The sequence below is a fragment of the Molossus molossus genome, unplaced genomic scaffold (assembly GCF_014108415.1).
Source record: "Molossus molossus isolate mMolMol1 unplaced genomic scaffold, mMolMol1.p scaffold_m16_p_17, whole genome shotgun sequence".
Taxonomy (NCBI): Eukaryota; Metazoa; Chordata; class Mammalia; order Chiroptera; family Molossidae; genus Molossus; species Molossus molossus.
This window is the reverse complement of record NW_023425352.1, coordinates 29,498,211-29,523,994: the sequence shown is the minus strand read 5'-3', so window position 1 is coordinate 29,523,994 and position 25,784 is coordinate 29,498,211. Positions and strand designations below refer to the sequence as shown.

At 46.4% G+C, this 25,784-nt stretch overlaps 2 protein-coding genes across 4 annotated transcripts in view; one reads left to right on the top strand and one right to left on the bottom strand.

The window, feature by feature from the left end:
• Positions 1–158: 158 nt before the first annotated feature.
• RBP4 (retinol binding protein 4) lies at positions 159–17,472 on the bottom strand. Of its 3 annotated transcripts, none has more exons than XM_036264998.1 (6): positions 17,284–17,472; positions 8,170–8,298; positions 7,936–8,072; positions 7,672–7,778; positions 2,317–2,529; positions 159–415 (listed from the first exon to the last, which is right to left on the bottom strand). In XM_036264998.1, exons 1-6 carry the CDS (start codon positions 17,341–17,343, stop codon positions 378–380), a joined length of 684 nt encoding a protein of 227 aa, XP_036120891.1. In that variant the 5' UTR covers positions 17,344–17,472; the 3' UTR covers positions 159–377. The 3 variants fall into 3 exon arrangements, with proteins under 3 accessions (XP_036120891.1, XP_036120893.1, XP_036120892.1); XM_036265000.1 differs by lacking the exon at positions 17,284–17,472 and adding an exon at positions 8,655–8,695; XM_036264999.1 differs by lacking the exon at positions 17,284–17,472 and adding an exon at positions 8,403–8,455.
• Positions 16,350–25,784, top strand: part of PDE6C (phosphodiesterase 6C) — a 43,877-nt gene continuing 34,442 nt past the window's right edge. The window contains exons 1-4 of the mRNA XM_036264997.1: positions 16,350–17,026; positions 23,111–23,263; positions 23,368–23,457; positions 23,798–23,938. Coding sequence (XP_036120890.1) covers positions 16,547–17,026; positions 23,111–23,263; positions 23,368–23,457; positions 23,798–23,938 — 864 coding nt within the window. The 5' untranslated portion in view covers positions 16,350–16,546. The remainder of the gene's footprint in view (positions 17,027–23,110; positions 23,264–23,367; positions 23,458–23,797; positions 23,939–25,784) is intronic.

Below are 25,784 nucleotides of genomic sequence, written 5' to 3'. Positions count from 1 at the left end.
GTCATAAAAAACCAGGGAGGGAAGCATGCCACCTGGGTTATAAAAGTGCATCCCACCCAACCACGTGCAAGACTTCTCACTTTGACACACACACGAACACAAATGAAAAACCAAATCATAGGAAACAGGAGACTATATTTTAATAAATCAAAGTCCGGAATCCTAAGGCTCAAATGATTCCTTAGACAACCCCAGTAAGAACATACATCTGAGTGATTCCCTTATTCCCACATATATTTTTATGTGTACTGAAGGTTTTATGTTTCCTGGGGGAAAGGGGAGGAGAGAGGGCCAGAATAAACTAAGATAAATAGAGCTGAAGGCTGAGTGGGAGTTAGTGGGAAGTTTTCAAATGAAACTTGACATCCTCGATGTTGCTACAAAAGGTTTCTTTCTGATTTGCCATCACAGTAACCTGAAATACAGAAAACAAAGTCATTAGTGACAGAAAGATGGACACAGTGTTTCCTGTAGACTAGGAACATGATGATGGCCTCAGGCTCAGATTCATTCAAGTGCTTCTTGTAAGGTTACAGCTGGATGTGGCTGTAATTCATAAACATCCTCAAGGTTTTTACTGCAGCCATTTGAATTTCTCTGGGGATAATGGGATCTGCGGTATGAAATACCGTTCATTTTATTTGTCTTAAATTTGCCGCACTGCATTTCAAAGGGTGGGGGCGTGCATTCTCCTATTTCAGAAAGTGGGCCTGATCACAGCCAACCCATTTGTGGTTTTATACAATGCTCACCCTGTCCTGTGCCATCTGTCACCAGGCAGTGCCATAAGGGGCTTCAATGCCACAAACAAACCCTCAGGTTGCATCCAACTCAGCTACTCACTACAGATGCTGGGCAACTTTTAGCCTCTGTTTTCTCATCGAACAGATGAGAATGTGGATAATAAGAGAATCTATTTCATAAGGTGCCTCTGCGGATTAACGAGATGTAGGCAAAGGGTTGGCCTGGAGCTTGGCCATGGTGAAATCCTCTCCTAGCCCTTCATTTAGACCCCCGGGCTGGAACATCACAATCTTACTGATTTATGTTCTTGGTCTGGGTTCCTATCTGTCTGGTATAGTTTTGCTCAGCTAGTTAGAAGACCAACCGAAAAGTTTAGTTTTGTTCTCTTTTTCCTACATTTTAGTATTGCCATATTTGGATTTTGAAACCCTTTTTCCCATGGGAGTGAGTGTCAATTCAAGTAGACAGTACACTTTCCTCCAGAATGTTCCTGGGTTTTATTTATGTTTGAATATAATTTTTATTGATTTTTTTTTTTTTAGAGAGAGGAAGGAAAAGGGAGAGAAACGTCAATGGGCTTCCCTTGCACATCCCTTACCGGGGACGAGCCTGCAACCCAGGCACATGCCCTGACCAGGAATTGAACCAGCATCCTTTTGGTGCACGGAAGGACGCCCAACCAACTGAGCCACACCGGCCAGCGCTGTTCCTGATTTTTAAATCAACATCAGATGATGCCCTGGCCGGTTTGGCTCAGCGGTTAGAGCGTCGGCCTGCGGTCCTGAGAGACCCGGGTTCGGTTCCCGCTAAGGGCATGTACCTTGGTTGCAGTTTGTCCCCGGCCCTGGTCGGTTGTGCGGGTGGCAGCCACTCGATGTGTCCCTTTCACGTCGATGTTTCTCTCTCTCTCTGTTCCTCTCTCTCCCTCCCACTCTACCTGAACAAAAAATGGAAAAATGTCCTCGGATGAGGATAAAAAAAAAAAATCAACATCAGATGAGGATAGTCTCCATATAAACACCCAGTGGTTATTTCAGGGAATCTCAAAAAACGTGAGGAAGATCAGCTAGTCAATTTGGTTTCATGTTAGAGAAAGAGCATTTGTTGAAATCATTTTGAACTTGCTGTGGTGATGTCTCTAACTATTTACACCAATGGCCACATTGGCAGCGCAACTCTTCACTGGGACCACTGAACCCCCAAATAATATTAATTCAGTCAAAATAGTTTTTGGGGGCAGAGTAGCCAGAGACAAAATCATGTGACTACAGACTGGGCTACGTTAGCAGAAAAAAATAAGAGTGTCCCCTGCAGTTTTATTTAATGAAAAGTGCCAGGGTTTGGGGGAAAAGCCTTTGCCCACTCCTTCTGCATCAGCCCCATGATAAGGCCTCTGAGAGATCTGGGCAAGGAGAACCAAGACTGGGGCTCAACAGAGGCGGCCAAGGCTCCCTGTTTTCCCGCGCATGCAGATGAAACGCATCTCACTGGCAGGTGGGCAAACTACTGCCCACTGGCCCCTCGGGGGAGCTGGCTGCCGCCGCTCCTGCCCGCCCGCGTCCATCCACTCACCATTGTGCGTGATCAGCCTGTACTGCCTGGCCAGGCACAGCTCCTCCTGCCTCCGCCTCACGATCCTCTGCACTTCCGGAGGCAGGCCGTGGGGGTTGCGGGCGAACACGAAGGAGTAGCTGTCGGCACAGGTGCCGTCGAGGTTCTGCAGGCGGCAGGAGTACTGCACGGCGTAGGTGTCGTAGTCCGTGTCGATGATCCAGTGGTCATCGTCTGCAAGCCAGAAACCCAGAGCCAATGCCTCCCCCAGCTGACCCGCCATCAGGGAAACGCACCCAAACTGAGAAGCCAGTAATTTCCTGAAACTGGTTTCATTTTGTTGGGAGCAGGAGACCACAGAGAATTCAGACGGCTTTTATAAAACTGGGAACATGAGAAAGGAGTTTGTTCTGCTTCACAGAAAAAGAAATTCCAGAGTTTGGAGAACCTCATTCACTTCAATGAGTTTCTCTCACCCTGATAAGTGTGACAGCATCTTTTTAAAGAACCATTGAGATTGTGGGCCCATCAAAACCATGGAACAGGTCTTTCTATCTGTCCCCCAACAATATCTATGCCTTTGCAGCTGACATCTGATGGTCACCAACTGCTGCTATCCCCAACGTCAGCATGTATCTCTTGAGATGGTCTATATCAGCTCGTTCCCTGTCATCTCAGTAACCATGCTGTCCTCCTGCTTCTCCATCCACTGGAGGACGCCATTCTGATGGTCTGGTTCACAGCCTTTCTGGTTCCATCCTGATTCCTGTTTAGTAACCTGCCCACTTCTAGCAGGCAAAAGAGTAGTTTTTGCTTTGGGGGTACAAGATGCCTATGATCTGTCATCAGATATTCTTTTTTTTTTTTTATCCTCACCCGAGGACACTTTTTCATTCTTTGTTCAGATAGAGCAGGAGGGAGAGAGAGAGAGAGAAACATCGATGTGAAAGGGACACATCGAGTGGCTGCCACCCACACGACCAACCAGGGCCAGGGACAAACTGCAACCAAGGTACCTGTCCTTAGCGGGAACCGAACCCAGGTCTCTCCGGACCGCAGGCCGACGCTCTAACCGCTGAGCCAAACCGGCCAGGGCCAGATATTCTTTTTTTAAGAGTTTGAACTTGTCAGAACTCCCCTGATAGAGGCAGAGCTGAGCCCATGAAAAATTTAGATTATATTTATTCCTAAGACTGGGATGTAAGCCACGAAGAATAAGTACAAAGAAGGTGGGGAAAATGCCAACAAAGGCAGGACGGCAGATAAGAATGTATGTGAAGGATCTGCCATGGAGAAACAACAGGGCTCAGTTTTATTAAATACTGTGCATTTGGTAAAAAGGGCCACATCTCTACTTAATTTAACATTCTCATTGACATATACCCATGAATAGGGCTTTCTGAGCACTTAATCATGTCAATCATTGTGTAGACACTTTCTTTTTTTAGTTTCTTCTCACATGAACCCAAAAGTGCACACTATCATCCCCATTTTACAGATGAGGAAAGTGAGGCACAGAGAAACTAAATCATTCGCCCAGGATCCCAAGAGCAGGGCAGAACTGGGATTCAATCTGACTCTGGAGCCCACATGCGTAGATTATACCACATTGTTTCCAGGCAATAAGTAAACTGGAGGCAGAGGGAACAAGAAACAAAAAGGCTCTGTGCCTCCATCTCACACCCACGTCATGAAGCAAGTGATCGTCTCCGCCCCATGTCATGCTCCACCCTGGAAGACGGCAGAGGCAGTGAATTCCCGGGCATCAGAGGGTGGAAGGGAGAGTGCTAAAGCCCTAAAGCACCTCTGGCTGTGCCTCTTGGCTCTGAGAATCCCTGGAGTGCCAGCCTAGTAGGGATTCAGCCCAAATCCAGGCCCCGCAGGAGAGCTGCACAGGAGGGGGTGGTGGGGGCCCCTCTGCAGCTCACTCCAGGTACCCCAGGAAGAATGAGCTACCCCACGCCTCGGAGCTTCCCCACAGAGAGAGTGCAGGAGGCCAGATGCAGGTGCCCAGACACATGGCTGCTCAGTGGTGGCCGGGCAGTTATTCCTCAAATGGGCCAGGAGCAGAAGCCAAGGGGCTGCCTGCTGGGCCCCACCCTAACCACCAGATCCCCGCGTAGGCTCCTGGGCAGAGTCTTCCTTTTCTCCGAATGAAATCATTTCTTCCCTGGTTCTGGGGCTCACTGTGTCTGTCAGTCACAGGCACCCAGCAGCATACCCCTCAGACACAAAAGCACTCTGCTTTGAAATGTGACCCAGTTTCATGATCCAGGCCGCTATTAGCTCAGAAAATCTGCAGCTTGGTTATTTTCCCCCCAGAGTTGTTGCCAGAATGTAATTTCTAGCATAGGAACTAAGTAACCTTCAAAGCTCGGTTTTAGGAAAACTGACTACTCTTTCCTGACTTTTGAAAAAGGCCTAAGCTCATTTGGTGTTATCTCCAGGCTCTCTTCAGCTAAATAGTGCAGAGAGGAAGAATTTAAACTGTAACAATAGCAATCTTTACGTGACTCTCCCTCCTAAGACGAGATGAATTGTCTGAGCCCTGCTAGAAAGAATGAACTCGGCCTCTAACCTCCTACCTGCCAGCAGCTGGGGCTGGGGCAGGTCCCTCTGGAGAGCCAAACACCCCAAACATTTCTGGCTGGCAGCTATCTACATGTAGCAGAGCTGGGGAGAGTGGAGACAGCGGCCACAGGGCTGCCACCATCCCAGGAAGTGGGGTTACGCTGCCGCTGTGTCTATACTGCACCCACACAGACTGGTTTAGAGGTTTTGATTACCAGTCCAAAAATTACAACAACAAAACACTCAGTAAGAGGAAGCGAACTCTGGCTCACTGTGGTGGACCTGGACTGTGTCCCTTCAGCTGCCTACAACTGTGTCTTCCAATCACCTAAAGTGATGACAAGCTTCCTATGGTTCTCAGGTCCAACTGTCCAGGTGAGCCCGCTGGATGGTGGTGTGAAACTAGTTCTGACCAATCACTGGAAAAACCCAGCAGGGCCCGTCAAAGTGGAGTCTGAGGTCTTGGAACCTGAGTGATTAGCTGTGTGCCCCTAAGCTGTTCACTTCTTTAACATGGGCCTTCTCTAATTTCTTCATTGGAAAATGAGAGGCTTGAACCTCATGTTCTTTGAGGATCCTATCATTCCAGACCCAGACTATCTAGCTTGATTTCATGGGGAGAGAACTAAGCAGTAATAATATCATACACTTACAGAGAACTCATGTCTCAGGCACTGTTCTGCATGCTTTCTGCATATTAACGCATTGCCTCCTCCTAACACAACTCCATGAGGTAGGTGCTGTGATCACCTCCTTTTACAGGGGAGGAAACCAGGCCACAGAGAAGCTAAGGAACATATCTAAGGTCCCACAGGTAGCGGGTCAAGTTATGAATTGAATTCTGGCAGTCTAACTTTAAACCTGCATGTTAAACTGAATGTTTAACTGCACAGCTTCTCTTCTGAAATGTAACCTAAGAAGGAATTTCTCCTTCCACCTTCCACATCATAGTTATCTCAATAGCAATCACTTTCAAGATTTCAATGCTTTTCTTTTTCTCCAATGAAATCCTGGATAGAACCTCAGTCTACAAGAGGTAAAAGCAGAACTAATCTGGTTTGGTAGGGGGAGGAGGAGGCAAGAGGCAAGAGGCAAGAGGCAAAACCCTACCTGCTGGTGGGGTCTTCTCCATCCTCCCCAAATGCAGTACCAACAGAATCCTAGTCCTTCAAGGATTGCATCTCAAACTGCCACAGAGCATTATGTGTTTATGCTTTCTAAAAATTAGTAATATTGTGCCCCAGTATTGACTTTTTAATCCATTATCAGAAAAGTATGTATTTTATGCTAATTGATTCACTTTAAGAAGTTTTGCCTCATTGTTTGTAATAATTTTTATTACTTCTAAGGATAAAGGCTTTTTTACGCCTTATAAAATAACAACATCTGTACAGTATAAATCAGTGCTAAAGCTGCCATTTGATTTTAAAAAATGCGATTTCAGCCCTGGCCAGTTTGGCTCAGCGGTTAGAGCGTCGGCCTGCAGTCTGGAGAGACCTGGGTTCGGTTTCCCGCTAAGGGCACGCACTTCGGTTGCAGTTTGTCCCCGGCCCTGGTTGGTTGTGCGGGTGGCAGCCACTCGATGTGTCCCTTCACGTCGATGTTTCTCTCTCTCTCTCCCTTCCTCTCTCTCCCTCCCACTCTATCTGTACAAAAAATGGAAAAATATCCTCGGGTGAGGATAAAAAAAAAAAAAAATGCGATTTCATTTAATATGCAACTTTAGAGGAAGTCAAGGTGTGTGTGTCACATGTAGAGTGATGGGCCACATAAAGAACCCTTCTGCCCTGGACCACCAGCTAAGAGAGTCCCTCTGTACAGCCCCGTGGCCTAGCCCACATGAGAGCTTGATACTTTGGATACTTTATGAAAATTGGTCTGTAAATGAGGAGTCCTTGCTGTTCAGGGACTAATCCTGGCCTAGCAGTTGGAACCCCTGGCTCTGACACTCTCACAGACTTGTGTGACTGTGGGCAAAGCACAATGTTCTCTTGGCCTCTATTTATTCCTCTGTTTATTGAACCCTTTGTAGGGTTAACTCTCTATTGCTAGGATCCCATGATCCCCTCTGGTTTGCATAATTCCTTAAGTATCAAGTAGACCCCAGATTTGAGATTTAGGAGAAATGAGGGGAAAGGGAAAAAGAGCAGAGATCTGTTCTCATGATCAGGCCAAGTTTTTCGGATGCCCTTCTGAGAGTCCTCAATACTCTCCCTCCCCCCCAATCTGAGTTTCAGTGCTGGGAGAAAGGGCAGAGGTCACTGCCACCAAGAGCACTGTGCCTGGTTCAGCATCCCAGCATCAGCAGGCAGGGCACCAGGTGGGCAGTGGGCCAACCCTATGCTCTGTGCTCCCTAAATCCTTGGAGGAGGGTCTCCCAGCCTCTGCTGGGGTCCCAAGTGGTCAAGGTGTCTCTGAGATTCAGCCCAAAGAGATAAAAGAAATGCAAGGCCAGGCTGAGTGGTGATGTGGGCTGGTCTTGTGGAGGTGGGAGGCGTAAGGTTGGAGAAGGCTACACACCCTGACACAGTGGCTGGGCAGGAAAGTGGCAGGAGGAGGATACCTGACAAGCCCAAAGGTCCTTTGAGCTTGGGCCAGGTTTTTTGAGCTGGGGGGTGGGGGAGGCAGAAAGAGAGTTTAGCTACATCTAATCTCATGTCCCTAACCTCTCTGGGTGGTGCAGAGGGTTCCTGCGACTTACAGCCCATTTTTTCCCAAGGGCACCGATGGAGAAGAAACCCAGCGATTTGGCCAGGTTATGGTCCTCCTACCCCACAAGCCAGTTCTAATGAGCGGATTACTCACTTCCTTTCTGGAGGAAGGACGCTACACCCCAGTACTTCATCTTGAACTTGGCAGGGTCCTCGGTGTCTGTGAAAGTGCCCACCATGTCTGCGCACACGTCCCAGTTGCTGCAAAAGCCAAGGGGATCCTGAGCCAGGCCGGGCAAAAGGCTTCCTCCCTCCATCCCACCACCGTGGGTGCGCCCTTCCCTCCCTGGTCTAGGTTTGGCACCCAGCCTGGGGGACCCTGGAATACAGAGAGCTCTGCTGCCCAGAGGCCACTGACTTTAAAAGACGGACTCGGCCCTTGGCTGTGGCGCTCATCTGGCCGGTCTCGTCCACCGAGAACTCTGCGATGATGTTGTCTTGCAGAAAGAGGCCCTCGGGGTCCTTCTTGGCCATGGCGTACCACGTCCCGGCGAACTGCGAGAGAGATGGGAGCAGGTTTGGTGCCGGCAGTGCACAGCTGGCCGCGCAGCTGGGGGAACGCGGGGACCCGGGCCACCGGTCCGACACCTACTCGAGCCTTGTCGAAGTTCTCCTTGACTCGGAAGCTGCTCACCCGGCAGTCGCGCTCCGCCCGAGCGCTGCCCAGCGCAGCCAGCAGCACGAGCGCCCACAGCCACTCCATCCTGCCCAGGAGTCCGCCCTGCGGGAAACGCGCGGCGTTAGCGCGGGGCCGCGGAGCCACCCGCCCGCCACGGCCCGCCCGCGCCGCCCCTTCGCGCGGGTCCCCGCCCGGGCGCCGCTCACCACCGGGAGCCGCGCGCAGACCCGACCCGGGCGTCCGGGCGCGCAGGGAGCGAGGGAGGTGAGCGCGCCGCGGGGGCCACCCGGCCGCTTTATAGCTCCGGGGGGAGGGGGTCGCGCTGTCGCAACCGCGCCGAGTGAAAGGCACGGGGAGGGGGGCGGGGGGGACGCGGGCCGGCGGGCCAGCACTTGCACAACGCGCCCTGACTCACAGGCGCCCGCACGCAGGGAGGGTCCCTTTGGCCAGAGCCTCACCTCCAGTGCGGCCCGGGGTTTGGTGGAGCCGCCGCGCAGGGTGGCCTCGACGGAGCCCAAACTCTCCAGTGGCGATGAGCCGCGGGAACAAGCTCTGGCCTAGTTACCCAGCCCTTGTGCCAGAGGCCTCCGGCTGCGGCCTAGGGTGGCCTCGGAGCCCAGTTGGTCTGGCTGGGGGCCCAGGTCTGCCTGGCGGGAAAACCGTGGCCTCCCAGAGCGAGAGGACCTGAGATGATGCTGCCTGGTGCGTCAGTGCCCCGGCCCTGGCCATGCCAAAGCGGCCCCTCCGCCCTCTGAGGGCCAATTGTGAAGGGGTTGGGGAAAATTTCGGCCAAGTAGTTTTTCATTTTATAAAGGATGTATTTTACTCCCTTTCAGGAGAGTTGTGTTGCCCTCTGGGTCAATATTTGTTCTTTAGTTTCAACATCTTTAGAAGCACTAAAACCCTCCCTGTTAAATATTCTCCAGAAACGCAACCCTGGTCAGGACAGGAAATACTTTAGCAACCTCGGTGGTCACCTACTTTGTGGCGCTTCACTCAAACCACTTTGAAAACACACCTACCAATTGTTTATGCTACGATTTTATTTCAAAACCATAGTAAATCTTTGTTTTGTTTTCAAAACAGCTAAGGCTGAGTAGTGGATGAGAGGGGGGAGGTAAACAAAAGTCTGTGACAAATGTCTAATGGGCAGGTAAGTCACAATGCTGTGACTGGTTATGCTATGTGACTGGTTTTGCCTGCGTAATGGCACGATTTACCCACCGTATTTTTTTCTTTCCCTTCAGAGTTAAAGAGTTCCTCTAATCCGATCAAAGTATCCAGGAGATGCCACTTTTGACTGAACGATAACTAGTGATATGACAAAGAATTTGGAACATTTCTTCCATATTATGCCAGTTGTGTCTCCATGGCCCAGATTGGAAAGAGCCGAGAGGAATTTGGACCATTTTGTTGACACAAACTAAAAGAGGGTGGGGGGTGAGAAAGGTGGCTGCCAAACAGAAATACGGAGTTGATGGTCTTCCAACCAGCCCTTTACAGTCAAAGCACTGGAGTTACTTTTGAGCCCCCTGAAAAGGCACCTGAGTTTTTCATCGCCCTCCTGTTGAAGGGGACTAGAGTTTTGCCACTCTGAAGCTACTTTGGGGGATACTGATCTTTAGCTAGTTATTAAGAAACAAAAGACTCAGAAAGAACCTTTGATTCTCCTCCTTTCATGAGACTGAGATAGAAAAACCTGCTTCTGGAAGGGAATCTTAGGATGTCCCCTTAGCCTAATTTGAATTAAGCATGGTAGATACTCCCTGCATCCCATGGTTTCTGAGTTGCCTGTTGGGACTTCATGCCCCGTGTGTTCCCTTTTCCTCAACTACCTAGAAATCACCCATTCTAACTTTGAAATCTAAGACCCCTATCCCTCACCCCCTTTCTTATTTGTCCAAAATGTCATATATGCCCAATGTTGCCTCCCTGTCTTTGGAATTTTCATGCTTATTTGAATCCTTGTGAGCATGTATTAAAAATGTGATGTTCTCTTGTTAATCTGTCTCTGTCAATTTTTTTTTTTTTTTTATCCTCACCCAAGGACATTTTTCCATTTTTTGTTCAGATAGAGTGGGAGGGAGAGAGAGGAAGAGAGAGAGAGAGAAACATCAATGTGAAGGGACACATCGAGTGGCTGCCACCCGCACGACCAACCAGGGCCGGGGACAAACTGCAACCGAGGTACGTGCCCTTAGCGGGAACTAAACCCGGGTCTCTCTGGACCGCAGGCCGACGCTCCAACCACTGAGCCAAACCGGCCAGGGCTGTCTCTGTCAATTTGATTATTAGTTCAACTGAAGAACTTCAAAAGTGGGAGGAAAAGCATGATTATTTTTTTAGCCCCCACACTGTGACTCTTTGGGCATCTACCTGCCTGCTCTGCTTCCATTTGACACCCTCCCCTCCACTCCTGCTCCCATTTGAGTCTCTGGTGTCTCTGGAGAGCCCATGATGATGCATTTAACTTCTTACTGCCCCAGAGCTAGGAAAGCCAACTGGCTAATAGAAGATCTGGTTAGGCCAGTTTTATCACTAGAGGTATAATCTCAACCAGCTCAGGTTATCTCTGCTCCAGAGCCACTCCTGCAGGGACCACATGTGTGGCCATAGATGTGGTAGTGTCTATGCACCGTAGGTGGGAAAGGACTTCAGGGCATCTCTCAATCTCCTATCCAAGGCTTGAATCCCCTCTGACATTCCAGAGTAGAGACCATCCAGATTCTCCCCCAACACCTCCAGTGATGGAGAGCTCCCAGCTGAGCCCAACTGCCTTTGGACGGTTATTATGTTAGAAAAGTTCACCTTAGACCCTCAACTCTTTCAACCATTTCTCCTAGATATAGTCTGGTGGTCCTTGCACACACCACATATTGAATAAGTGTAGTGGTTTTCAATGCATTTATATAGTGCTTGTTTTTACAACAACATGTTTTTATTTATTTGTTAGATACTTAAAGGTCAGTGTAAATGTTCCCCCTACTACTCTGCCTCTTTCTTTTAATGATAAATCATGAACCTTGGTGTCCCAGATACCAGCAAAGGAAAACGGTTTATTTGTCTGTTCTCTCTTGAATTTCTTCATGATCACAAATACTTGAATGAAGGTCAACTGATGTTTTTAACTTTAGCCCTGGCCAGTTTGGCTCAGCGGTTAGAGCGTCAGCCTGCGGTCCAGAGGGACCCGGGTTCGGTTCCCGCTAAGGGCATGTACCTCGGTTGCAGTTTGTCCCCGGCCCTGGTTGGTTGTGTGGGTGGCAGCCACTCGATGTGTCCCTTTCACGTCGATGTTTCTCTCTCTCTCTCTGTTCCTCTCTCTCCCTCCCACTCTACCTGAACAAAAAAAAAAAAAAATGGAAAAATGTCCTCGGGTGAGGATAAAAAAAATAAAATAAAAACAAATACGTGAATACAGGTCAACTGATGTTTTAACTTTAGTGCTTTGAAAAGTATCTAAATAAAATATAATTTTAAATATGCATATATAGTAAAATATCAACAGGAAAAATGTTCACAGTGATTACCTCTGTGTGATAGGATTAGGACCATGTAAAGATGTGTTTTTTGTATTTTATTTTTATCTGGACCTTTTTGCAGTTTCCAAATTTTCCTACAGTGAAAATGTTTAATCAGAATATAAAACAGATATTCTTTTTGCAAACAGTTTTTTTCTAGATGGAAAATTATGTTTTGAATTATATTTTATGAATTGCCTGTAATATACACAAAAGTTCATTTTCTTGCCATACTTCATGGAGTGACAGACCATGTTGCATTCATCTTGGTATCCACCCACCAACTTTTCCCTGGGATTCATCAGGAGACTGGCACATAGTAGTTGTTCAATCAATAGGTACTGATTTAATTTGCTGTATTGAAATTAATCATTTTAGGTAAACTTCATAAAATATTTTGTTATCCTCACCTGAGGACATTTTTGCATTTATCTTCAGATAGAGCAGGAGGGAGAGAGGGGGGAAGAGAGAGAGAGAAACATCGTGAGAGGGACACATCGAGTGGTTGCCACCTACACAACCCCAACCAGGGCCGGGGACAAACTGCAACCAAGGTACATGCCCTTAGCGGGAACCGAACCCGGGACTCTCTGGTCCATGAGCCGACACTCTAACCTGAGCCAAACCGGCCAGGGCCATAAAATGTTTATTTTAAGAAATCTAGTCAGAGGTCATTCTTTCTAAAATATAATTTCTCAGGATTAGTCCTTGTCGTAGAGGTGGCTAACCATCCTTCTACCAAAAAATGTGCACTCTCCTTCATGACGCAGAGATTTGGGGAAGAGGCAGATCTGCCAAAGGGCACCCCCACGTCCTGCTTCTCTATAAGGCTGTAGGCCTGAGGTTTGGTCAATGGAAGGTGAACTAAAGTGCTGGCTGTCACGCCCAGACAGGGCTCATGAAAGCTGCCCATCTAATATCCTCTCTCCTCGCTGGTGGAGTCTCCATCAGCCTGGGACCCCCGGTAGTGATTAACTTTATGTGAATGAGAAATAAACTTTAATTGGATAAAGCTGCTGAGATTTGAGTAACAACAGGCCACTCACTCCTAGGAAATATTGAAAAATGTTTTATCATAATTGAAAGAAGTTCTAATGCAAGAAATGTATGCCCTGACCATTATAAAAACTAAGCATTTCTAACCAGCTCCCTTTTGTATAAACTGACATTTACATTCACATCCTGACAGAGAGGTCAAGAAGAATGGAAAAAGAAAAAATGGGTAACATTTATCTTCTGACTGCATTTAAAAGATGACAAAATAGCCTGGTCGATGTGGCTCAGTGCTTGAGTGTCGACCCATGCACCAAGAGGTCACAGATTGGATTCCCAGTCAGGGCACATGCCCAGATTGTCGGCCCAATCCCCAGTGGGGGGCATGCAGGAGGCAACCAATTGATGTTCTCCCTCATCGATGTTTCTACCTCTCTCTCCATCTCCCTTCCTTTCTCTCTAAAATCAGTAAAGAAAAAAAAAAAGATGACAAAATAATTGATGGGAAAATAAAAAAATTGTTCAGCCAACGTATTCAGGTACAAAAAGTCAAACTTATTCTTTCAATATGGTTTTTTTCAGTGGTTACAAAGCCATCATTGAGTTTAATCAGTTTAGTTGAAAATAACCTGGATCTCACCATTAATAATCTCTGAGATGCTTGGTTACCCATCAATTCAGAGCAGGCAGAGCCCCTCTCAAGAGAGACTGGGCAAGGTAAAAGGGCCCTTTGCAGTTAGCTGCCAGGATGTGCCTGACATCCTTGCCCTTAGCGGGTGCCTTTTGGTGATAAATAGTGGGGAAAACAAAGAATTTGGTTAAGGTGGAGCTGAAAAGGGGGTTCACTGTAATGATATGAAATGTACTCAATCCAGGACATTGTTGCTAGTTTTGTGTGGGTTCCTCCACCTCTTGCATAATTTTGGCTATTCTATAAGCATCACTTTCTGTAGAAATAGTTAACTACAGCAAAAATTTTTAGCAGTATTGGAATGAAATGTTATGTGTGTTCATCAATATAGTATACTACTGAAAAATGTAAACTTGTTAAGCAGAAAGTTTAAGGAAGTTAAACTATTCTTTGGCATATCTATAGGCTTTTAAAAAGAGTTCCTGGAATTTTTATTGAACTCTTGTATTGGTGTTTGACATTTTATGATGTCTGTCTAGATTTTAAATTCCTTAAAGGAAAGGTCTTTGTATATTCCCCTGTAAGCAGCTAGTATGATGTATTGTACACCTCGTGGGTGCACTCTTTAATCCTATTTAAACTGGTAGTTTTGGGGTAGGTCACTATCACTTACTAGCTGTGTGACTGTGAGCAAGTTACTTAATTTCTCTGTGCTTCGATTTCTAACAAGGTAATAATGGTACCTGCCTCATAAGGTTATTGTAAGAATTAAATGAGATGATACATGTAAGGGTCCTAGAAGTGTGCCTGGCACAGAGTACATATTATAATGCCAGCTGCTCGTATGACCACATTTTAATTATCATTACTTTATGAGATATTTATAAATATATTCTGTGTAAATGGAATGGCGCTCTCATATCAATGTGGTTTTTGCTTCAAATATATTTTATCTAAATAAATAATTGTTAATGTCTATAACATCTAGGATATTGACCTTTCCTCTTCCTCTCATTCTCCCTACAAGGTAATGTTCTGGTTTGTTTGTTTTTTTCAATCTATGCTTTAAATGAACTAGAAATGCTGACATAAAAATTAAAGGGTGATGTTTAAACAAAATTAACAATTATTTTGCAGTGTTAAAAATTCATCCTAAGTGGTCTGTTTGGTAATTTAAAAAAAAAAAACCCATATTTTTAAATTTTTTGTTGCTTTCAGTGCCTAGGACTGACAGCCAAAGGAAACGCGGTCTTGTCCGCACAGGACGGAGACTACCCGGAGGAAGAAGGGCAGTGGTGGCGTGGGGCTCGGTCAGGGCAGGAGAGAAGGGTATTTGTACATGCACCAACAGGCAGGCTTCCAGTATTTCTCTTTAAGTAATTTTTAAATAGATCTTTTTAGAGAGAGAGGAAGGGAGAAAAAGAAACATCGATGTGAGAGAGAGATAGATCGGCTGCCTCCTGCATGCTCCCCACTGGGGATGGAGCCTGCAACCCAGGCATGTGCCCTGACTGGGAATGGAACCAGGACGGGATCTCAGCCCACGGGACTGCACTCCATCCACTGAGCCACACCGGCCACTCCAGCATTTCTCTTTAAAGCAATCTTTGTCTTTATAAAATATTCTTCAGTGCTCAAAGTAGTCACCGGTGAGCCCACTTTCTGCTTGCTTTTGCTCAGTAATCAATCACTGGTCCTGCCAATGGTTGCCTGGAATCCTCTCACATTTGTCCCTTCCGTTTTCATTCCCAAGCGACCTTACCCACAGCCTTTGCAAATAGCCTTGAAAACTTTATTTATGAATGAATGAATTCATTATGGTGGATCTCTTATTCTTTTCTGTCTACGAAGACGGTTATCACTCTCAAAAGGTAAAGCTTTATGTTTGGAGAAGTACGTGAAACCCACAGGTTTGCTATTTTGAGGTGAATGCAAATGTGAGTGTAACAGTACCTTTTAGAGTTACTATAACATGTTATGTGTCTCCATTTAAGAGAGTATGTGATACAAAGTTTGCAGCTTTGTTGAAATGTTTAAATATCTTGACTAATGTTGAAATCAGCATTTAAATATTTAAGGAAAATTGGTTCATGAAACATGTAGTTTGACTTATGAGTTGCATAATGGTGTTTAAATATTTGGGAAATTGTGCTTAATTAATGTAAAAACTTAATAAATTGAACATTAAACAAAACTAAGTGGTAGTAAGTGTACTTTCCAGGCCAGAAGTCCCTGAGACATTAAAGATCCTAGCAACAGACAAGATAGATTTTATCCAGTAGATTTAACAGGCTATACCTTGGAGCAAAAATGCATGAGGTCTTGCTATTACTACTGAAAACAAAATCTGAACTAATATGCTTAGCAGGAAAACCCAGTTAGCAGCTGCATGGGTTGCTTTTTGTGATTATGTCTCTTGATAAGGATTATGATTTACGCTGTGGCTTGATGAGGCTTGGATCACAGGCAAATGTTTTGCCGTGTTCACCTCTCTAGTAATAAGCCCAAGGTTTATTCCTTTAAAACACTTCCAAGATTCAGCTTTATTAAGTGACGGGAATTGAGAGATGAGGGTTTGAGAGAGAAAGTAGCCCATGCAACCTGGATGATCATAGAGTTTTTAAGAAAAGGGAAAACTAATATTCCATTTTATGTTGTATTGATGTTAACCCTTCTGTCTCCCCCAGTATTCATCAAAGTTGCTATATAAACAGACACATCCAAGGTTAAGTATTTTCACTTCATATCGCTATCTTGAAAGAATGATTCAAGTTGCTAACTGATGCTAATGTAATATAATTCGTGGATGTGTTGATGATGCTTCCTAGCTGCAGTCATCATGTGAGGTTATATTTCTGGAATGGTCACTTTGACTTGTTACTTGCCTGGCTGATCTAAGATGCTCTGAGGATTCTCTGAGGACTTTAAGCCAATAATGCTTGGGGATTTCGTGTCCTGAAGAACTCTGTAATCCTGCGCTTCCTGAATCCCACTCTAAGCCAGGACCTTCTGTCACATCCTAAGAGTTACAGGCGGTTTGAAAGCTTTGCTAAGCAACCATTCTGTTTCACCTTTGGGTTCCTATGAGGTACCACTTAGGATCTCCTCAGTAACCTTGACCAGGATGTAGTTCCTTCTTGGCCCTCTGCTCCAGGTGGTGCTCTGAGGGTCTTCCTTTCTGAACCACAGCAGCAAAGCCAGCCACACCATGGGTGAGATCAGCCAAGAGGCCGTGGAGAGATACCTGGAGGACCACCCTCAGTTTGCCAAGGAGTACTTCGACAAGCAGCCGTGGACAGCGGCGCTGGGAGAAGCCTCCGAGCACAGCGGGGTGCGGGGCTGGGCCAGTGGGTCCTTCCCTGGGCTGTCGCCAGAGGAGGAGGCGACCCTGTGCTTGGAGCTGCTCCAGGCCATGCGGGAGGAGGTGGGCGGTGCCGAACCCGCGGCACACTTGGCATTGCAGAGGCTGGCGCAGCTGCTGCGGGCTGACCGCTGCAGCCTGTTCCTGTGCCGGTCCCGCAATGGCACGCCCGAGGTGGCCTCCAGGCTGCTCGACGTCACCCCAACCTCCAAGTTTGAGGACAACCTGGTGGTCCCTGACAGAGAAGTTGTGTTTCCATTGGACATCGGGATAGTGGGTTGGGTTGCTCACACGAAGAAAGCCCTGAATGTCCCAGATGTGAAAAAGGTAAGCGGCCTTATGACAGTGGGGTGGAGATGAGGACGTGGCAGCGTCCTGGAACGACAGTGGGAGAGAGAGCTGGGGGCCAGGGGCCGTCCCTGTGACATAACCCGGGGAGTGGGGGCAGCGGGGAAGAGGAGCACCCGGCCCAGGGCTGCCAGACTCAGCAAATAAGAGATACAAGAGGCCTTACTCAATCTGAATCTCAGATAAAGAATAAATAATTTCTTAGTATAAATTTGGCATTTTATCAGGCAACTTACCCGGGCCAGGTACAGTCCGCACCTTCTCCCTTGCTTACACCTCCTCCATGCTCCGGGCATGACCCTTCTGAACAGCACCACAGAGGAGGCCGCCCTGGTGAGCTCAGCCAACGTGCTGATGCCAAGATCCCTGAAGGGCGGCCAGGCCTCTCACCCACAACACGCACTTCTTTGGGATGGATTGGTTCATGAAAGGGTTCTTTCACCTACAGACCAAGTGTGCAACAAGAAAAATAATATCATTTGAAAGTTCAGATTTAGATAATTAAAAATGTGAATTTAGGTGATGATTAAGTGCCACGGACCACCCCAATAACTGAGACCTATCAAGAATGAATTCCACTGTGGTAAATGGGACATTTGGATGCTCCTGGGGACCATTATTGCACAGATGGTTATCATTTTTAAAAAACAAAACAAATTTGTCCTTACTATCACAATGCTTGTTCATTTTAGGGAAATTATAAAATGCAGATTAAAAGGGGGGAATGCAAAACACCCGCAACCCTCCACTCAGCACTCACGGTGGGCAGCAGCCTGGAGTTTCTCCCACCTGCCCCTTTTCCACACACGGCTCATTATTTTGATTTGCCAAAAGGGGAGAGGAGGATTATGCTGTCAGGGAGTTGACAGGGAGCCGCCCCTGACAGGCAGAGATTTATTGCCGGCTTGGGAAGGGGGCAGCTGGAGGCGGAAGGATAATGCCCCCAGGCCTCCTGAAGCTGATTAGGGAGGAGCCCAGGGATCCAGAAGTCTCCAGTCGTCCATCAGCAACACCCGGCAGACCACCACAGGGCAGCTGTCTGGTGCAAAGGTTGCCGGTGGGCACAGGGAGCCCTCAGTCCTTGTCCATCCCGCCCTTCAGTGAATGTAAGCTCATTTAAGTAGGTTTGCAGCCCAGTGCAACTGCTTTGGGTGACTACACCGAGGTGTGCCCTATGGCAGAGTTCTCTGGACACCAGACGAGGCTGTACCCACACACCCTGAGGTTTTCCTGTGGAAATGTGCTTTCGGCAGGTCTCCAGCTGAGGCCATCTCCAAAATTACCAGGACATCAAACTTAAAGTGACATGAAAGTTTTTTTCTGAAAGGTTTTCCCCCCTTAAGGAAGAGATGGATAAAATGACGTCGGCTGTAATACTCTGTCAATGAGCCCCGTTCCCCACGTTGAGGAGAAAATGGGAGAACAGAGCTGCTTAAAAGAGCAGGTGGCCTCGGTCTGTTGCTGCTCACGGTGAGCACCCTGCATGGACAGGGCAGTAAATGGGGGAGGGGGGGTTCTTGTCTCTCTGTTCTCTCTTTTCTGAACACTCCAGGCCTTTGTCCTCCATGTCTACTGCTTCTAAGCATTTTTCCCCCTCCAAGAGTGGTGCTTTTCAGCTTTGGATGCACATTCAAATCAAATTGGGAGATCTTCTCAGAATATTGACATCTGAGACTCTCAGTGGACAAATTGCAGAGACTCTCAGGGGCTGGGATGCAGACACTCGACCTTGGGGGTCTACGAAGTAAGAGGGGAGCCGCGTGGTGCAGGGTGACAGCTCTGGCACCAGACAGACCTGAGTGTACCTCCAGGTCTGAGACGAGGTAACTGTGTGGTGGATTGAGTCCCTGCACCTGCGAAATGGAGGTAACCAAATGTGCAGATTAAATGGACATGAAGTTCCTGATTCTTGGCAGGTGCTCAACAAATGACAGCTATGACAATATTATCTTCGTGCCAAAAGGGGCCTGGGGGCTGGTGTGGGTAGCCCAAACTGGGTCAATGGTTATTGCCTGTTTTTTTAAAAACGGGTAAAAGGCAGGACAACTTTGAATAACAGGAAACTGAGGGATATTCTTTTCAAGTTAATCATTTCTTTTTCTATGGTGAAAGCTGTTGATTAATTCTATGGATGGATTGTTCTCATTCTGATTGTGGTTAAAAGAAAGCCATGGAGAAGCCCTACGTTTTCAATGATTAACAGGCCCTTATAGCTCCCTTTCCTCCCTTCTCTCTCTTCTTTCTGTTTTCTCTTTCTGACTCCTGATCTCAAGGGATAATGGTATTTAATCAGAATTTAACAATGCTACGATTGGGTGAGGGATCCAGGTGGCCTACTGTTCTAAACAATGTTCTCTCCAGTTGCTTTTAGTGGCTGCTTTAAAGAAAGACCATCAAGGGGAGTTTGGGAACTTGAGAAATACAAATATACTCAAACAAACTTCAGTAAGGATTCTTTGAGCTACTGAAAATAAGAAAGTAGAAAGCCTCATTTCACCTACCCTGTAACTTGATGGATGATTTTATTCAGGGCTTTCAGATACAACAATAAGCAAACATTCTTCTTCAAACTTATAAGCCATTCTCTCAAAACAGCCAATTGAACTTGAGAGCTTTTCCTTGTGTGCAGAATCTAAAATTAAATAGCAGCAAGGGTTGAAGCTGCAAAGTGAAGTGTTAGCCAGGAGATGCCAACTCCACCCCACAGTGCATGTTTCTGGTATTTGGTTAACCCTTCAGTGCCCAGGATCATGATCTGTGATGGGTAACAGGTTAGGAGGAAGTGGAATGTGAGTGGGCCTGGGCAAGCAGTGGATTAAGAGAAAGAACTTAACTAAGTCTGAGGATGTCCTGGCCTGAGAGTGAAAATGCTTTGGGAAGCAGAGAGGAGTAACAGATAATGTAGTTAGGAAAGAAATGTGGTTCTTGCCCTGGCTGGTTTTGCTCAGTGGTTAGAGCATCGGCCCGAGAACCAGAGAGTCCCAGGTTCGGTTCCTGCTAAGGGCACGTACCTCGGTTGTAGTTTGTCCCCGGCCCCAGTTGGGGTCGTGTGGGTGGCAACCACGCTATGTGTCTCTTTCACATTGATGTTTCTCTCTCTCTATTCCTCCCTCTCTCCCTCCCACTCTATCTGAAGATAAATGCAAGAATGTTCTCGGGTGAAGATAAAAAAAAGAAAAGAAATGTGGCTCTTTTTTTTTTTTTAATATATATTTTTTTCTTTAGTGATTTTTAGAGAGAGAGGAAGGGAGAGGGAGAGAGAACATCGAGTGGCTGCCTCCTGCATGCCCCCATTGAGGATCGGGCCCACAACATGGGCATGTGCCCTGACCAAGAATCCCTCTGGGTGCATGGGTCGACGCTCAACCACTGAGCCACACCAGCTGGGCAAGAAATGTGGCTCTTGATGGCATGGGGTCGTGTAGGCCCTCAGAAGGAAGCATAGTCCTGGACACAGGAGGCCTACATTAGCTAAGAGCATCTAATTTCTTCACTGGTTAGAAAAACTAGAACTAGAAGCAAAATAGTAATTGTAAAAGATAATTATTTTTCACCCAGGGAGACCCAAAAAAGTTTCAGGTTTCTCTTCCTAGTATTTTTGGAACACCTACTATGTGTCAAACACTTTTCTAAGTGCTCTACCAATACTATGTTATTCTACCTTAACAAAGTTTTAATTACTGATTTTGAGAGAGGAAGTGAAAGGGAGAGAGAGAAACATCTATGTGAGAGCAAAACATTGATCGGCTGCCTCCTGCACACCCCCTACTGGGGATCAAGCCTGCAACCCAGCCTTGTGCCCTGACCAGGAATCCAACCGTCCACCTTCCAGGCACGAGACAAACACCCAACCAACTGAGCCACGTCAGCCAGGGCTGTTATTCTATCTCCATGGCAGGAACTCTAGACAGTAGCTAAGATCAATACCATTTTCAGATTAGGAAACAAAGATACAGAAGGTAAATAGCATGCCCAGCATTACACAACTAGCTAGTAAACTGGGCCTGGTTTCAGCCAAGGAAGTCTGACTCCAGAACCTTCTTTTTTTTTTATCCTCACCCGAGGACATTTTTCCATTTTTTGTACAGACAGAGTGGGAGGGAGAGAGAAGAAGAGAGAGAGAGGGAAACATCGATGTGAAAGGGACACATTGAGTGGCTGCCACCCGCACGACCAACCAGGGCTGGGGACAAACTGCAACCGAGGTACATGCCCCTAGCGGGAACCGAACCCGGGTCTCTCCGGACCGCAGGCAGACGCTCTAACCGCTGAGCCAAACCGGCCAGGGCTCCAGAACCTTCTTTAAGCTCATGCGCTGTTGCCTCCTAAATAAACAGTGGCCTGTGTGGTCCCACATTGGGAAAGGTATGGGGGAGATCTGGGGTGAGGGCCGGCATGTGTCTCCCTTAGCATCTCACATTTTCTCTGGGAAGGGTCCTATTTCTAGAGATTCTCCACAGGAATGATTCACCCACTAAAAAATACAGTTTCCTGGGGAAGACAGACTCCTCTTTAGGAGATTAGGGTTGATGGGCCTGCTGTGAGGGCTGCAAACCTGTGTTTATCTGCAGGTGATTCTGAGGCACAGCCCGGGACTGCTCTGAGCTGGGCTGGGGCTTCTGTTGACTAAGCAGCCCTTGTTCCCTGGTAGAAATTCTGGCCCAGAAGTTACACATCAATGAACTCTCTCACCATTTTCCTTTGGGAAACTGAACAAAGTCCAGCCTCCAAGATTTGTGCTGCTCTTAGAAGCACCAACATTGGGAAATGAAAATAATACCACTTGTGAAAGCAGCACCACGTTAATTTTGGCCAGTGGTTCTCAGAATTAGGGTGTGAGTTCAGTGCTAATGGGAAAAGCCTCCAGTTCGGAGAGGAGGTAGGAAGAACCATGGAAGGTGAGTCTACACCCACGCAGAGGCGGTTTCCTCTAAATACAGCCAATAAGAGAACCGCTGTCCTTGACCTGCTTCCCAAGCCCTTTTGCTTGTGCACCCCTCCAAACTCATCTCTCTGCTCCTTCCACGGTTAGTATATCAGAATCATCTCTTGCATCTACCACATGAGGCTTGTATCTGGGAAGATCCACTCCCTCTCTCCTACAGAGAGAAGAAGGTATATGAGTGAAAGACATTAGCCTGGTAGAACAATTACAACTGGTGAGGAGCTGGTGCTGGAGAGGCTGGTCCTCCTCACACACAACAGTGGAAGTAAGAACTCCAGCCTTTTGTAAAAGGACTCTGTGTAAATAGAAGCTGCATGTACCTGGCGACCCAGCAAAAGGGATTCCTGTTTTGGGAAGCCCACCACATAAACATAAAAGCAAGAATGGATCAGTAGAGGACGATCGAGTGGGTCATGGAGCTCCCACACTGGGGAGCAATGTGCAAGAATCTAGGAGGTCAGTTCACATCCAAATGCCCTGGTCTGGAAGGATGTCCATAAAATATTTTGTGATGAGAGGATTGTATAAAATTAGAAAGGAAACTTTTATAAAATACAGACAGTGAAAATCTTTGTCCAAGCATAGAGCAAGGCATAGAAGGAGACATACCACGCAATAAACTTTAATTTCCTAGTAGGCAAGATTAGAAGGAGTTTTGGGGTTTAGTAATTTTTTTCTCTAGGTTATGATGCACTGGTTCCCTGGTTTCAACCGCACATTTTACTTTTGTAATAAAACAGAAGAGCTCTTTGAAATACACCTGTAACCCCAGCGGTGCTCCGCTTCCCAGCATACGCTTCCTGTTCTTTGTAACCCTCGGCCTCTCCCTCCTTTCCTCTTGGCACCTTCTTTCCCCTTGGCTGTGACATCACCTCTTTCCTCCTGGCCAACCTCAGCCCAACCTAGACAGGCCACAGCTCAGCTGGAAAATGTTCACTCTGAAATGGGCAATTTCGTTCCGTGCGGTCCTAGTTGGGGAGCTTGTTTACTCAGGATCACTGTGCTGGGGCCTGAGTGTCTGGCGATGGAAGGTGGGCTCGATAGAAGGGCCTGCTGCCATTCCTGTACCTACGCTCTGTGGTTCTGTGCTGCTCTGCACACGTGTGTGTGTTTTTCAGAACAGCCATTTTTCTGACTTCATGGACAAACAAACCGGGTATGTCACTAGGAACCTGCTGGCAACCCCGATCGTGATGGGCAAGGAGGTTCTGGCGGTGGTCATGGCAGTGAACAAAGTAAATGCATCTCAATTTTCCAAGCAAGATGAAGAGGTAATGTTAACCTTGGGCATCCAGTCGGAGGCTCAGGATGTGTAGTTGTTATATATCTGAAAGAAAGATGCCACGCCTAATTTGTTTCTCTCTGCCATCTGTAGGTCTTTTCCAAATACCTCACCTTTGTTTCTATCATCCTAAAGCTTCATCATACCAACTACCTATACAGCGTTGAATCCCGAAGAAGCCAGGTAAAGGGAAGGTGACATTAATCTCTCCACGGTGACCAGTTCTGACAAAGGGACCCAGATCCCTCCTTTCCCTAGAGATGGCGATGATAATTATAGCACCTACCTCGCATGGTTATTGTGATTATTAAATAGCCATAAGAGAAATTAGTTTACCTAAATTTCAAAGGTCTACTCATCATCCCGTGCAGAGAAGCAGTAGTTTGTCAGATGTGGACATGTTAAAAAATGAAATTACATTGTCTAGTGATACGGATTCATTTTATTTGATGCACCTCCTGGCTAAAGCTCTATCTTTTCATAGTGTATTTTATTCTGTTTTCTTTTTAATATCTACTTTCAGATCCTTATGTGGTCAGCCAATAAAGTATTTGAAGAGCTCACAGATGTTGAGCGACAGTTTCACAAAGCGCTCTACACAGTCCGAACGTACCTGAACTGTGAGCGATACTCCATTGGACTGCTGGACATGACCAAGGAGAAGGTCCTCATTGTTCCGTACACTTTGTCTTGCCTAAAATCACCTGTAAAATGCACATTACATGAAATGTGATTCATTAAAATATGGATGCACTGTATAAATAATCAGTCACGATAGACCATAAACAGCAGTACCGAGAAAGTGAGGTACAGTGTGAAAAGTGGGCATGTCGGAGCAAAAAAGATCTAGACATGAATCCTGGCTTTTCTACTTTCTAGTTGTCTGTGTCTTCAGTGAGTCTTTAAAAAAATATAAATATTAATTAGTAGACTTTATTTTTTAAGAGAAATTTTAGGTTTACAGAAAAAATTAACAGCAAGTTCCCATATATGTTCTCTTCCCTTCCCCACACCCCCCAGCTTCCTGTCATCTATTTCTCCTGGAATAATATCTTGCATTCATGTGGTACATTTATTACAGTTGATGAATCAATATTAATAAATTATTAACTAAAATTCATGGTTTACATTTAGGTTCACTCTGTATTGTACAGTTATGAGTTTGGACAAATGCATAATGTGATATATCTGCCATTACAGTATCACAGAATAGCTTACCTGGAAGTCCTGTGCTCCACCCAGTTATCCCTCCCTCTCCCTACCCCAGGTCTCTGGCAACCACTGATTTTTTTTTTTTTTAATGCCTCTATAGTTTTGCCTTTTTCATAATGCCATATAGCTAAAATCATGCCGTGTGTAGCTTTTTCAGACTGGGTTATTTTCCTTAGTAATATGCATTTAAGTTTCCCCCATGTCTTTTCATGGCTTGATAGCTCTTTTTTTTTTTTAATGCTAAATAATATTTAATTATTTGGATGCACCACAGTTTATTCATTTACCTACTAAGGGACATCTTAGTTGCTTCCAAATGTTGGCTATTATATATAAACGATAGATTTTTATGTAGACATAAGTCTTCAACTCCTTTGGGTAAATGCCAAGGAGGACTATTGCTGGATCACATGGTAAGACTGTATTTTGCTTTGTACGAAACTGCTAAAGTGTCTTCTAAAGTGGCTATACCATTTTGCATTTCCACTGGCAATAAATGAGCGTTTCCGTGGCTCCACCTCGTTGCCAGTGGTTGGTGATGTCAGAATTCCGGATTTTAGCCATTCTGGATTAAAACAGTGTCTCACTGCTTTAATTTCCATTTCCCTGATGACATGTGATGTGAAGCATCTTTTCATATGTTTATTTGCCATCTAGATACCTTCACTGGTAAGACATCTGTTCAGATTTTTGGCCCACTTTTTTTTTTAGTCCTTACCCGAGGATATTTTTCTATTTATCTTCAGATAGAATGGGAGGGGGAGAGAGAGAGAGAAAAACATCGATGTGAGGGAGACACATCGATTGGTTGCCTCCCTCACAACCCTGACCAGGGCTGGGGACTGAACTGCAACCGGGGTACGTGCCATTGACCGGAATCGAACCCACGGCTCTTTGGTCCAAGGGATGATGCTCTAACCACTAAGCCAAACTGGCCAGGGTGGACCACTTTTTTGTTTGTTTGTTTGTTTTTGTTTTTTTATCCTCACCCGAGGACATTTTTCCATTTTTTGTTCAGATAGAACGGGAGGGAGAGAGAGGAAGAGAGAGAGAGAGGAAACATCGATGTGAAGGGACACATCGAGTGGCTGCCACCCGCACGACCAACCAGGGCCGGGGACAAACTGCAACCGAGGTACGTGCCCTTAGCGGGAACCGAACCCAGGTCTCTCTGGACCGCAGGCCGACACTCCAACCGCTGAGCCAAACCGGCCAGGGCTGGACCACTTTTTAATTAAGCTGTTTATCTCCTTATTGTTCAATTTTAAGAGCTCTTTGTATATTTTGGATAAAAGCCC